At 38.8% G+C, this 14,801-nt stretch overlaps 1 protein-coding gene and 1 non-coding gene across 2 annotated transcripts; one reads left to right on the forward strand and one right to left on the reverse strand.

Moving 5' to 3' along the window:
• Window positions 1-7,700: 7,700 nt before the first annotated feature.
• Window positions 7,701-7,791, reverse strand: TRNAM-CAU. Its single transcript is given in 2 exon segments — window positions 7,701-7,736; window positions 7,754-7,791. It is a non-coding gene; the product is annotated as a tRNA-Met (tRNA).
• Window positions 7,792-8,670: 879 nt separating this feature from the next.
• On the forward strand, window positions 8,671-11,173 carry LOC101305315. The gene is made up of 4 exons (XM_004308220.1): window positions 8,671-8,833; window positions 8,924-9,666; window positions 9,795-10,046; window positions 10,147-11,173. Exons 1-4 carry the CDS (start codon window positions 8,671-8,673, stop codon window positions 10,441-10,443), a joined length of 1,455 nt encoding a protein of 484 aa, XP_004308268.1. The 3' UTR covers window positions 10,444-11,173.
• The last annotated feature ends 3,628 nt before the right edge of the window (window positions 11,174-14,801 follow it).

Genomic DNA, 14,801 nt, shown 5'->3' on the forward strand with positions numbered 1-14,801 from the left:
GCGAACGGAGGGAAATCCGCACCGTAACGTCCGTATCTGAAACGGACTGTATATATATATATATATATATATATTAAATGATATGAAAATAGTTATTACTTGATTTGAAAGAAAAATAGTTTGATGAACTACGTTACGGTAAAGGAAATAATCAAAATGTATAAAATAAATCTTATAAATTTAAGGTGCTAAAAATAAAAATCTAAGAAAGAAATAGGATGTCAAATAATACTGAAATTAGTGAAACACCCAAAAAATATTAAAGTGCGAAAGGTATGAAATAGTAATTAAAAGTCTACAATGAAAATGTAAAAATATATGAATGACTAAATAAAAGAAAGACAAAAAAACACTAAGAAACTAAAAATGAAAAAAAAAGAAAAAAAAAAAAGAACTTGACCTGTGTGATTCGAACCCAGGTAATTAGGGACATGTTTACACTACTTACCATTGAACCATATCTATCCCCATGTCACATCATATAATATATATTGAGGCGCCCTTAAATTAGAGGCCCTAGACCTGGGCCTTGCTCGTCTTGGCCCAAGGCCGGCCCTGGTCTAGCGCTTTGTTGAAATACTCTTGTGGACTAATACGAGAAAGTACAAGGTTTAGTCGATACTAATTGAAAGAGTCATTCTCCAATTTTTTGAGTTGGCTAAATATATTTTGTGCCCTGGTAAGGGTCAAATTAGTAAGAGAAAAAATTGACCACGATGCTTGGTATCATGGATGAACAAACGTGTGAAAGATTATCAAATCGTCCATCTACTGATTCTAGAAAGCTTCATTCACTTAGTGGATAGCCTGCTCTATCTCTGCAGAGAACAAACTAATAAAGATCTAGAAATGTTGGTTCATAATGTATGGCCAACACGATGTAATGATACAACACAGTTGCATTCATTCTTTTTGAGTTTCATCAAAGACTTTAATATCCATCACATTCGGCCGCCCTAATACTAGACAGATTTGCTCCGATTCTGGCTTTCTCTATTAGATTTAATTTGATCAATTTCGTTATTCTTCAATTCTAAAAGTAAAACATCTGAATAATGAGAGATGTGGCTTCCTCTTCCCCCTCGTAATGATGGTACTTTAACAAAGTTCATAAAAATATGAAGGACCAGACTAATTAGTTGGCTGCATTCCACCCAACATAGCTTTTTTCTTCATATCTGCTTCTCATTTTCTGTTTTCGCTTTTCCAAGATGTAAAAAAAAAGCTTGACTGAGTAGGCATCAGAGTTGTGAAGAGTACCATGACTTCTCCTTTTCCTGACGTTACTTTGTATTTCATTTGACAGGTCTCGGAACCGCTTACCATACAAACAAACCAAACAAGCCAGACCCCAATCCACTAGGAGCCTAAAAAGATTAAGTGACCCTTAATCTACTACATCAACATAGGCTCCGTGTGGGAACTTGAAAGAAGAAGTTTTCCATCTATATAATTTTTTTATAAGATTAACGGCGGTATTTTCAAAGACTTTTTGGGCCCAGAGACTAATCCACACTGATAGGTCATGTCAAAATGCTTCATTCTCCTTGGCCACCAAGAGTAAATTGGGTTTTAAACTCCAATTAACATCGGCGGGTTTCAAAATTGGGTATCGGGTTCCCCCACTTAAGCTCTTACCAACTCGATCACCTGAGATGGTTGTTTTCCATCTATACCTACCATGACTAATGAGCAAGGCAACGCTACTGACACGTTAACCTAAGCACGAGAAGACAACAACATAGCAAAAGCACTAGACTTCAGCACTTCTATCGAAGCTACCAACTAGCAAAATCCTCTAACACATTGGAGTTAGAGATCGCAACCGCATCAACAACGGTGAAGAGAACATAAAGACCCCCCGGCCTCCAATCCTTGACTTACATGCAATGCTAGATATGGTTCTAGCATACCTTCCTAAGGAAAAAGCAAAGACGATACAACAATACGTTTAATGAAGAAATGAAGAATCTTCAGGATGAATGTCGCAAGATTCGAATGCGAACTCCGCATTCGCATTCTCAAAGCGTATAAATAAAACACTGACAGAAAGAATAATGTTACCAACATTAGCTGCCAATTAAGAACTACAGGGTCAGGGTCATCCACCACCCCCAATGAGAATCAATGAGGTAGTGGACTCGTCGGCCAGGGGGCAACAGCTGAACACCTATGTGTTAGACTGTTAGCTAGTGATAGCGGGGAGCCACGTCAAGGCACGGTTGCAAACATCATTTTGTTGCAGAAACTTCAAGCCATATAGGAGCGACTAGAGCACCAGGATGGGGTGTTGTTAGTGTAGCTCTAGGCGTTGTTTTTCATCGCCAGGCCGGGCTCATTCATACCTCATATTATGCTGTCATATCGACCAACAAACTTCAAAGGCCTAAAGGGTGACGGGTTATTTAGGGTTGACAGATCGTTTTGCCCTTTGCCCACTTAGATAGATTCAAGAAGGTGACTAACAACATGGAGTATGATGACGCCACTCTCTGTCACATGTTTAGTGAGACACTTGATGGTAAGGCCACCACAACTCGGAGGAAGAGCCACCAAGATCTTTTGTTACTAATAAGTTGCAAGCTGCATCCTCTTAAGAGCAAGTCCACCCATTAAAAAAAAAATTCAACCTAGGTTTGTTGACACATAGGCAATCCAACCCAAGAAGAAAAACTCATCTTTCACCCATAAATGGGATATCTCCCCAATTCAACCCATGGTAAATGGAAGGGGAGCAAACTAATCTAGGTGAGAGGAGCAATCCAACCCAAGAAGAAAAACTCATCTTCCACCCATAAATGGGATATCTCCCCAATTCAACCCATGTTAAATAGAAGGGGAGTAAACTAATCTAGGCGAGAGGAGCAATCCAGCCCAGGTGATTTTCTTTCATCTTAGCCCAAGCCCACACACGTGACTGACGACAGCGGCCAGCCTCCCTCTCTTCGACAAGCCTGCAGAGAGCGTCTCTCTCACAGACCAATCAGATGCAAGTTTTCCTGCGTGGGAGGCAATCTTTTGTTGCAATATGACATTATGTTGGCCAGCAACCACGTGTCAAAAGGTTGATAGGTTTTTTTTTTAAATCTTTAAATCAATGGTCCTTTAATCTGGACCGTTGATTTCAATTATATTTTTAATCTAAAGATTTATATTTAATAGCCAATTTCTTTTAGATATGTATTATGGAAAATTATGAAGAAAAAAAAAATCAGAAAATGATATAAAAATACCATTGGCCATAAAAGAATTATAAAAACATTATGGGTAAATTTATTCTAGGTTTGGAATAAATTTATTAATTTCATATGTCATAGTGTTTATGTGTCATTGTAAATTTAATATAAGGGTGCGGCTATTTCCACCCCACTAAATGCTCAGTTCACCCCACGTCTAATTTTTTACCTTTAAAATTCCAATTCTGCCATTAAAATTTTGTGAAAATCTAGTTTTTATTTTCTTTCTTTTAACTTACAATTACAAAAATGATAATATTTCATCAATATAATTGACGCATACCTCCATTCTTCTCAAACCACATCCTATATTCTCCTTGATCTCTTTCTTGAGTTTTTTCTTTACGATTATGAATATTATATATATAATATATATATGAAATACTACGTTTGAAACCATAAATAAAATAAAAATAAGAACTAACAATCTCATATATCACACTGTATAACCACCATGTTGAAGATTGAAGTGATTCTCAAATCTGATTTGAAAAATGTAGAGATTTGTTTTTGTTTTTTTTTCCAATGTAAAGATGTAGAGAATTGATGTTGTTTGGATTTTATTTTAATATTATATTTTCACAAAAAATTCTTGATTGAGGGGTTAGTATTGGAATATTTAGTTTAAAATTGAAATATGGGGTGAAGAAAGCATTTGGTGGGGTGGCAATAGCCGCACCCTTCATATATTATATTATAGATGTTGCATTTAAGTGTTTTAGCTTTTAGATATGAAAATTGAGTGATGGTACTTTGTAGAATTGTTAGGAATTTCTATGATGATGGTTTGTTTTTTGATAAAGTTCTATGATGATGGTTGGAAACTAAGAAATGACTTGATTTAGAAACCCCTTTGGACGCAATGGGTTTTGGTCCAAGTTCAGCACAAAACCCTTTTGGGTTTTGCTTCTCTTTGCAATGTGATATGCATGTTGTGCTATAGGCAGATAATTTAAGTGATCCTATGCAGCATTGTTAAAACTTTTGTTCGTGTCAGAATTTGGATGAAATATTATGTTTGACAATTCAACTATGTACACGTAACGTGCGTTTAAAAATCGAGGACTCCATGAGAGACTACGACTTTTCAACGACGACAAAAGTATAATAACGAATAAAACCCTCATATATGATTAAAACAAAATGTTTGTTTAGAAGATCTTAAAGGTCACGGCTTCCTCGATTTCTAACATGCTCTACTACTCGAATGTCAAGAGCTAAGTTGTAGCTCCATCAACTCCGAAACTTGTAATACCATGGTTGGCATGGAGGACATCCATGAGACAACTAGAGAGGATGTGTCTTGCATAAGATTAATTGAAGAGTACATGAATCTACCTCAATTTTGGGATCATATCCTATCTAACCGTGTAGATGTCATAACCCCATTACTTACGCCATCATGAATAATAGTGAAGCATGGTGTAGGTTGAAAGAGACCATGTATTTTGTGACACGTACCCTTGTTTTAAACACCCCATGCATGAAAAGGGGTCGAAGAGTATAGAAGTAGTGAAGACTCCATGCAAAAGGTACGGACTTGCCAGAAAAGTGAGGGGACTTGCCAGAAAAGTGAGGAGACTTGCCAGAAAAGTGAGGAGGCACCATGCTGGGAATTATTGAGCACAAGACCCATATTTCCAGCAGTAGATCACAACCACCCCAAAGTCCTATAAAAAGAGGCACTCTCATTCATGGAGGAGGACACAGACCCTTATTCTCCATAAGAAAAAGCTCCACATTCACTTCTTTAACTTCATCACCAAAGGAAGAGTTCGACGACCCACCGGTGTTGAAGCCGGAAGTCTTTTCTCTTGCTACGCCTCATCAACAGATCTCAATTCAGTCCCTCAAGCTGTCCTCACCTTCCAGCAGAGTAGGCAGACCCCATGGTCAAGAGATGAAGGTCCACTCTTGAGCATCAATCCCACCAAGCTCAATATAGGATTTCAACGGATTCCTCTTTGAATTGTTGTCGACGAAATTTCGTATCAACAACTTTCATTGAGGATGGTTGGCTTGAAGGGGTTTTGGTGAAGGAATCATGAAATGGCCCCTTTACGGTCAATGTAGCTTTGTCCAAGTTCAACAACTAACCCCTCTTTGTTCCAACCCTTCTGGGTTTTGAGTAATAGATGGTGGAGCTACTTCTTTGTGTAGAGGAACTTTGTCCTATGTCGCTTGAAGAAAAAAGATGAGAGGACTAATATTGGAGCCTGTGATGAGGGTGAACCTAGGACTCACGACCCATCTGATTTTGAAAATGTACTAGCATTAGAGGTGAGAAATTGTTGAGCATTAGTGTTCTTAATTTAAAGGTTTCTCAAATGAACTTCCTCTTTTAATGGTGCTAAAGAGGACAAATTTGTAAGTAAACCTTTAATTATGATTCGCAAATCATAATGCAGGAAAATACTCAGCCCGAAGAAATTTTGGGTTCGCTCTTTCCCTCACGGGCAGTACCTGAGTCACCTCAATCAGAGGATTATTTATCCTCTACGCTGAGAGGCAATTTTCTCTGCAAGCAAATGCTGGTAGTACTAACCATATCGAGACAGAAGATGATTGGTGTGATGATGACTCGTCCGAAGAGAGAACGTACAGGTAAATGATTACTCTCCATTAGATATTGAAGTACTTCATGGACCTCATCAGCTTCAGTCATCCCATTGTGCCATTCAGTGGTATTAGATATCAGGAGGATTATTTCTATAGTTCTTGTCACTTGCATAAATGCTTCTGACCACATTTTGCAGTCTCTTCACTGATATTCTCCCGTAAAAGCTTGAATCTTTTGGTGAAATCATTTGAGTTCATTTTGCCACTTTTTCTTCAGGATATTAGTTTACCTGTTGCTCCCAGCCTGTCTTGTATGAACGAGATACTGATGCTATGCTTCATAACCAGTTATTGGGGAAGAATGATGCCGCTGTCAATGTTGCAGCCGATAAATCTTGGGACTTTGATCGTGTTCAATCACTGACAGATGAAATTGAGCATGGACCGAGTCCCATTTTGTTACAGGAACCACAGGCTTCCTATAGCCGTGATAAACGTTCTATTCATTGTATCACCTTAGCCACTGATGTGAACTATATAAACAAAAGCAGGCGCTGGCAGAGATCTAATACTACTGAATGGCACAATGGGATGACTGAGGCTGCTCAATCATTTGCCTATCGGGGGGAGTGTGCTACAAGCACAAGTACGCAAATTAAAACTGCACATTAGGATGAAGAATAACTCTTATGTTAAGCATCAAGCTTGTTATTCTGAACTCAATTTCATTTCATTTTGCAGGAAAAACATTTTGTTGAGGATCAAGATATCCAAGGTGGACAGGTAAGGAATTACTCTCCATTAGTTTTAGGAAAAAATAAAAATAAAGCTCCAATGGAAATTGATTCGCAACAAATGTATCTATACGAGAATATCAGAAAATCTTTTGGAATTACTCTCCTAAACAAGCTTCAGTCTTGTGGTAAAATCAAATTTGGAGTTATGTTGAGAGTTTGCACAGTTAAACCATTCACAAAACTGCAGGCTTTGGAAACTTATGTCTCCGTGACTTTATTCGCTTCTAGCCTCTTCGAACGAGACAAAGATGTTGCGCTTCTTAACCAGTTACTTGACAAGAATACCTTCTCGGTTAACACAGAAGCTAGTAGACCCTGGAATATTGATCGTTTTCAATCAGTCTCTGAGGAAACCAAGTATCAACCATGTCCTAGTTTCCCAGTGGGGCAACAGGGTATTAATGCGCCTTGGACAACCTTTGCTACAGACGAAAGCTCTTTAATAAAATGAAAGCAGTCGCTTTGATTTCGCCACTGGTGCTGGCCTTTGGTTACCTTTGCAACTGAGGAAAACACTCTAAATGAAAGCAGTCACTTTGATATCAAAATTGGTGCTGGCCCTTCGATGACCTTTGCAACTGAGGAAAGCTCTCTAAATGAAATCAGTCACTTTGATTTCACTGCACTGTCCACGAGCGAGCGGCTTCCTCCAGCCACCGGTTCCATGCCTTCTATGCCCAATAGTATACCTTGTGAACCTGATCAACGGCGCATTCTGGCTCTGTATGTTAGCTGAGGAGTTTGTTTCAAATGGGAGAGGGAGTATGAGTCTCAAACCTTTACTTACATTTGCCAAAGATGTAGTAATCCCAATCTCAATGGCATTATATTGTCGGGAAAGGAAGCATGGGATTCTATTTTCTCTTTTCTTTGGTTTCTGGCCCATCAAATTCAAATATGCGTTCAAGTTGGCTAGTCCTTCCACAAGCAGAACAATGTTGATGCATGTAGTAGAGATTAACTATTCCATTTCAACTGAGAATTAATCGCATTATGATGGTTTGGAAATCTTATGGATCCTCATGCCTCAACTCTCAGCTTATTCCACACCCTTGGTCCATGATAGGCAGTTGCTAAGAAGAAGGTAGAACAAGAAAAAACAAAATGATGGGGTGAGAGAGGCTCGAACTCTCGACCTCAGGATTACTCACTATTTCAAGCTATGAGACCTACGCGCTAGCCAACTGCGCCACCACCCCGTTGTTGTTGTTGTTGGCCTCCTACCTTATTATACCATATTATGATGCAAAGACCAAAGGGTAAGGAATTTACTTTGTCTTGATGGTCTCTCGCAGTGAAAAAAAACATCTCATTTAAGTTTTTATGCTCTCATGTGCCCAAAACTCTGGTATCTCACAATGAGTAGTGTTGGGTTTGGTGTACGTATATCGATCTGTCCATAGAGGAGATAATTTGGTATTGGATTAACTCAGTCTACATAAGATAAATTCTACCAACATCTCACATGTTCACAACTATTTAGTTTACATTCCCACTGCCTCTGCAGGAATGATAAAAAGTTGACAACTAATTTTATAATAAAAACACTAATCAAACCTACAAAGACTAAATCTTTTAAATTTTTAGAGAAAGTGTCTATGCATTAAGTGATCTCGTCTCTTCTAACTATGAAACCTATAAACGTACATAAGCAGTAGCACATTCTGCAAATGAGCATTGAAAAATTTACACCGAGCAAAACTTTGATCCACTAAACTGAGACTCTAGAATGTTCCCAACAAAAATTTCTCCAATTTTTTGGCCAAAGTTCCTGAATGTTCCCAGTCTCAAGTGGATAAACGAAGAAGGCCACCACAGGCTGAGCTTCCAAGAGCAGGTAAAGATAAATAAGATTCCCTAAAGGGGGGACAAAGAAATGTTAAACTTAACGCGTGATTGGTCCTCAATGGTAGGATTCCACTCATAAAGCAAGTCATTCCATACAGTTGAACTTGCTTCAGAAGCTCAAGACTTTCAGTTCAAAACCACTTGACATTATATATACAAACTCACTCTTTCCTCTGCACTTCAGAGCAAAGAAAACAACTTTTTAAAATCAGCTACTCACAGTAAAACAGATGAGCTGCGGCGGCTTCACAGTTCCAAAGGGATACCGATTTCATCCCTCCGACGAGGAGCTGCTTAGTGACTTGGAGCAGAAGAATCACTGCAAGGACTCCCAGATCACGACCATCATCCCTGAAATCGATGTGTGCAAGTACGAGCCTCGCCAGCTACCAGGTAATCCATCTCAGAACAAGATCACCATCAATTTCTACAATCTACTATTAATGATCTGGACTCACAGTCATGTGTGTTGTGTTCTGGCAGAACTGGCCTTCAGAGGGGCAGAAAATCTAGTGGGGAAGTTTTTCTCTTTCTTCTTCTTCTTTTGGATTATAAAGGAAGAGTCTTGGCACAGTCAGAGAAAGTGGTACTTCTTCACTCTGCGTGATTACAAGTACACCAACAGCAGTCGCGCCAACAGGACTACAGGGGAAGGGTTCTGGAAGATCACAGGCAAGGACCGCGCAATCAAGGCCCCGGACTCCAAAGCTGTGATTGGGAGAAAGAGGACTTTGACATTCTACAAACGTGGAGTGTCGAAAGCCCAGAAGACCAGCTGGGTTATGCATGAGTATTTTCTCATTCAGGAAAGTTGTGATCCTCCTAAGCAGATTGGAAAATATGTTGTCTGCTGCTTGAAGTACAAGTCCGACAACTCTGATCATGATAAGGATGCCCCATTCTGCAATCGAGGAAGCAGTAGCTGCAGTATGTCCTTCAATGTTGAAAATCAAGCTGAAGAAAATTGGGTATCCGAAGAGCTGGTTAATGTTCCAATTCCTAATGGAAATGAAAGCGAGACTGTTGGTGGCATGATTACAGAAGAAGAAGAATGCCTGGCATTTAAGGAGCTGGAAGATGCTCTTCAGGTTCCCATAGGCGATCCGCATGAATTCGAAGGCATGCAAACTGATCCTCGTCGTATACAACAGAATGATCACTCAACCTCTGTTGAAAGCCGACCTGATAGAAGCGATTCATCTGATACCAGTGATATGATTGATGAGGTCAGAAAAGACATGCATTTTGATTACTTTTTTTGAAATTTTCAGTATGAGGCACAAGAAGTATATTGAAAATTTCTATAGAAAATGTTACCTAATATTTTCTTGTTTGTCGTATACTGGTATAACAGCTACTAGATGACCCGGAAAATCTGGATTCACTCTTTGATCCACCTTCTCCACCTCAACTGGATCAGCTACACCAGTCACCAATGTATACCACCGATGTTCATAAAAATGAGTGCCGTAAGAGGCCATATCCCTTTGAGCATGATGACCCTTCTCTTCCGAAAAAGAATAACATTTCAACCGATGATGGTAACAAATTAGTTAGCAACAGCGCATCTAATTCTGAAAGTCAAGCTGCAAATGTGATTCCAGAGGTGAGAACAAGCATGATCTTTTAACACTTTTATTTAGACTTCTGAATATGCTGCAGCAAAACAAGAGTATCGAAACTTAACTCTTTCTTTCTGTAATTAGGGGTATTCTCAACCGGGAGCAAATCTGGGATCAGACTTTGATTTGTTTCTTCCAACGGATTATGTCTGTACACAACCATCAATAAATGGAGGACCGAGAGACTTTTCCAATGACAATAGTTTTATTGAGTTGGATGATTTGCCATCTTTTTACGAAGGTATTGACTTTTCTCAGTTCTCAGATAGAGTTATTGATGGAGGTAGAGGAGTAACCAGTGACAGAAACACTTCAGTAGTATATGGATCTGAAAATGATTATTCTGCATTAGCCTCTGGAGCATCGCTCCACCATAGCTAATCAACCATTATTTATAGGAGAATATCAGAGGCCTCAGTAGGTGATATTCTCCTACAAATGGTTCAAAGATCTCCAAGTTATATGAAATGTAGCTGTGTTGATTGACATACAATCGCAGCTTCTCTGCATTTCTTGAACTGGAGGCTTTGGAATCTACTTAATCGTTTCGGCATTCAGATTACAACTCAGGACGGCTGCAACTAGTCTATAGCCCGTTTTTCTTTTCTTTTTCTTTTGGGAGTGGAAAGGCATCTCTGTGTCACAGCATCCCCCCTGACCTTTTGGTTGAAGATCCACTGGTGAATGCATATGGTCTAAATGCCATCCGGAGGTCTACCCTTCTCTGAATGTGATGAGTCCAGGCATATAAAGTCTTTTCTCATAAGCAGTTCCTTGGAGGTGGAGCTTCCTCTGTCAACGCTACTACCTATATATATTCATTCCTCAGCTTGTCTTGTCAATAGAAGCACCAAAACACAAATATTACTTTCCTCTGATCAAACATCGTGTCAACCGAAGTACCAATACTTGTTCCTCGTATTCACAGTTTCTAAAATGTCCTAAAATCAAATCCATTTCTTTATCCCCACTTGCAAATTCCCAGAAACCAATATTCAATCCTCAAACAGATAGTCTGCAATTAGCATGTCCATAAGATCAAAGGACATACACAAAACATCAGTATCATCCAATATCCAATATGGAGTTAAACATGGAAGGTGCTCCTAGAAGAATCCAACTGCAGAGCAGCATCACAAGTCAAGGTGAGAAAATCAATCTGACAACACTAAAGAATCTTTCTTTCTCGCAGTAAATAAAATATTGTCTGAAGCTATTAGGCTATTTGCTAGATTCGTGAACTAACTCTGGTTTCAGTTTACAGGTCAGTGAAGCTGCAAAGGCATTATATTGCTGTTTTTCTGCCCCAGTAAAGACTAAACCAGGTCCCGGAAGCAGACATCAGTTCAAAGCTAGCAGCAATTTGGAGGATTCTTCTTTCGTATTCCAGGATGCATCTCCTTTCAATCCGTAAAGCATATCTTTCAGACCGAAGTCATTGTTGTAGCCTTTAAGGCCCTCTATGGCAACACAACTGTTGCATAGCGCAGCGGGGTTACATAGAACCTGCTGCTAAACGATAGCTGGAGTCTCGAAGACAAATTAGTAATAATCAGACAGCAGTATTCTGTCTTACTATCATTTCCAAGATGTATGAATACAATTAAAGGTCATAGGAAGGCCTTCAGACTAAAAGTCTGAAACATCTCATGCCTACAACCAAATATTGTATCGCTCGTTATATCGCTCTTGTTTGTATTACCCTAGTATTCTTGTATAAACTGTTCATTATGAAGCTTTAATGTCTATTGGAATTCTGTGAATTTTATTCATTAACGGCGCGTGTGTACTATATGGGCTAACAGAATTGGGTGCCAAAAAACTCAAAATCCTGTGTAGATCCGGAAAGGCGCCGACCAAGTTCGATCCCAATCGGTTTTTGAACATGGAAATCGAGTTAGTTGATAGACAAAAGGAAATTTTCAGGGTTCGGATTTCAGTCTCGCCAACAGTCGTCGTCGAAGTCGAAATTGAGCCTAAATCAACCATAACAACTCGTCGTTTGATCAATCAAAGAAGTCAAAGCCCCACTTCGAGCCACCGAGATGATTCAAATTTCATCTGTCGTCCCAGCAGAGGCCGCCGGAATCGATAGGAGGATCGGATCCCAGTTTGAAATTTTCTACACCTTGCGATCTCGTCGCGATATTTCTACTTCAAATGAGAAAGATTGAGAGAGAAAATGGAGGGTTTAAGGAGGAGAGCAGAGAGCAGACTAGGGAAGAAGAAGATGAGATCATGAGGAAGATGGAGATCTGTCTCCTCTCTCTCTCTCTCGAAGTTGCTTTCTTTTTGTTTTTTTGTTTTGGGCCGATGATAGTAAAAAGGTACTTTTAGAAGTAACAAATGATAAAATTGTTAATAAATGTTCATTGATGATAAAACAGTACACCTATTTAAATCCTTTAAAGCGTTGTCCATAAAAATAAAGAAAATTACGATTTATGCCACTAACGAAAACCGTCGAATCCACTCTCTTTCAAATCCCAAATCCATTTCAGATCACCATCTCCTTCTCTCTCTCTCTCTCTCTCAAATCCGCTAGCGACGAACCCTTCATTGTTCCAATGCTACTCCTCGATCTTGCCAACTACGCCGACTAGGGCTGGTTCCTGTTGACTACTCCATATATACCGCCGCCGGCGACAAGAAATCAAAGGCCGACGTCGATGTGTTGAAGGACGTGCTGCTTCCAATGCAGGCGGAGGGTCAGGAGTACAATGAGCCTCAAGGTTTGGCTCTCTTTGATTGCTTTGAAATGTGAAAGTTTGAATCGTATAAGAATATCATATTTGTTGCGAGATTGTGGCACACTTCAAATTTGATAGGTTTCGGTTCAAATTTTCATGAATAGGCACTGATCTATGATGCTTACGAATTGGTTTTACGAGAAGGACCACATTGAATTTGGTTATGCTGGTTATGCACACCAGGTGCTTGATGAATGTCTGTGAATGAATTTTGGTGTTTTTGCTTGATGAGACCACAGTGGACATTGATGTGCTAGCGAGGGCTGACCTTCTCAAGTTCTTGAGCAAGAAATGTGAGGAAAGAGATGCTACACAGTATGAAATTGGAATTTGTGTATGAATTTTGTAATGGAATATTGGTTTCGATTAAGATTTATAAAGTTGGTATTGTGGGAGAAGTTGAGCTACTGGGTTCACTGTGAAAGATGGTGTTTCTAGTTCAATTGCCTGTAGTTCTAGTTTGAGGTTGTGTTTCAGAGCATGATTTAATAGTCACTTATTTATGGTTAATCACATAATTGGTGAATTGTGGAGAGGAGAAAAGTCTAGCTAGAACATGGAGTTGGCAGAACAGTTTGGACTGGGAACCTTGATCTCTAATCATGCGTAGAAGTGTGGCTATGCCATTCAGAATCTTGTTTTGCACAAAGATTGGTCTAACGAAGTATATTTGCTCAAATTGGAAAACAAGGTAAATATGTTCTGTCCAATTTAGTTCAGTTGTGTTATTGTGGTTAATACGAAGTCCACAGTGCAAACTTAGAACGTTTAGTTATGCTTGTTGTGAAGGCTGGAAGGTCATAATTTGGTGCTTGAGATCAATTCCAACTCTACAGAGGAAGTGGCTGGTATTGTGAGAAAGGTAAACTCAATTCTTGAGCTTATAATTGATATGCAATTGGTTTTGAATGATCTCGGTCTTGTGTGCATGTGTTTTATTAATTATGAGAAAGTTGATCACTTTATGTGGCAAAGTTCATAACCTTATGTGGCTAAGTTCATAACTTGGAAAAGAATTGTCTATTTGATTATGGAGATTCAACTTTAAGTACTACTGGGTATCATTTGAAGATAGTTTTGGAGATGTATAATTAAGGTTTGGGTGTCCATAGTGATGGAAAGAATTAAGTACATCCAACATGACAAGTAATATGCGTCTTGATATTGAAGTGGACTTGGTTGTTTTTCAATAAAGGTTGGTCAGAAATGCTAACACTAGTATTTTCGGATTTGGACTTCTATCATCTGGAATGCAAAGAAAGTGGTGGTGGTGTTTGCCCAAGAAAAGCTAATGGAGTCAAAGCTGCTATATTCCAGGTAGGCTGACTCGGGACTCTCTCGGTTAGAATTTTTCTTATATATACAAACAAGATTGCATGGCTGTCCAAACTAGAGTATGTTGTCAGCATAGTTAGATTGATAATTACATAGATAGATAGTTACATAGGCATGATAATGTAGTTACACAAGTGTAGCATGTATGTAACTATTCATGTAACTATCAATCTGTAGTTACATGGATAGTTACATAGATGGATAGTTACATGCATAGTTACATAGATGGATAGTTACATGAATAGTTACATAGATAGATAGTTACATGCAAAATTACATAGATGTATAGTTACATGAATAGTTACATGGATAGTTACATGGGTAGTTACATGCATAGTTATATAGATAGTTACATAGGCAAGTTAATGTAGTTACACTAGCATGCATAGTTACATGGATAGTTACATTTAACTATGCATAGTTACATAGATGGATAATTACATACATGGGTAGTTACATCGGTAGATACATATGTAGTTACATGGATAGTTACATAGATAGTTTACATGCATAGTTATATGGATAATTACATACATAGGTAGTTACATTGGTAGATACATATGTAGTTGCATAGGTAGTTGAATGTAAACTGCACATCTAAACAGCCATGTAGCAACAAGCAAAGAAAAAAAAAGATACATATTTAGATACAAA

This window comes from Fragaria vesca, linkage group LG7, assembly GCF_000184155.1.
Source record: "Fragaria vesca subsp. vesca linkage group LG7, FraVesHawaii_1.0, whole genome shotgun sequence".
Lineage (NCBI taxonomy): Eukaryota > Viridiplantae > Streptophyta > Magnoliopsida > Rosales > Rosaceae > Fragaria > Fragaria vesca.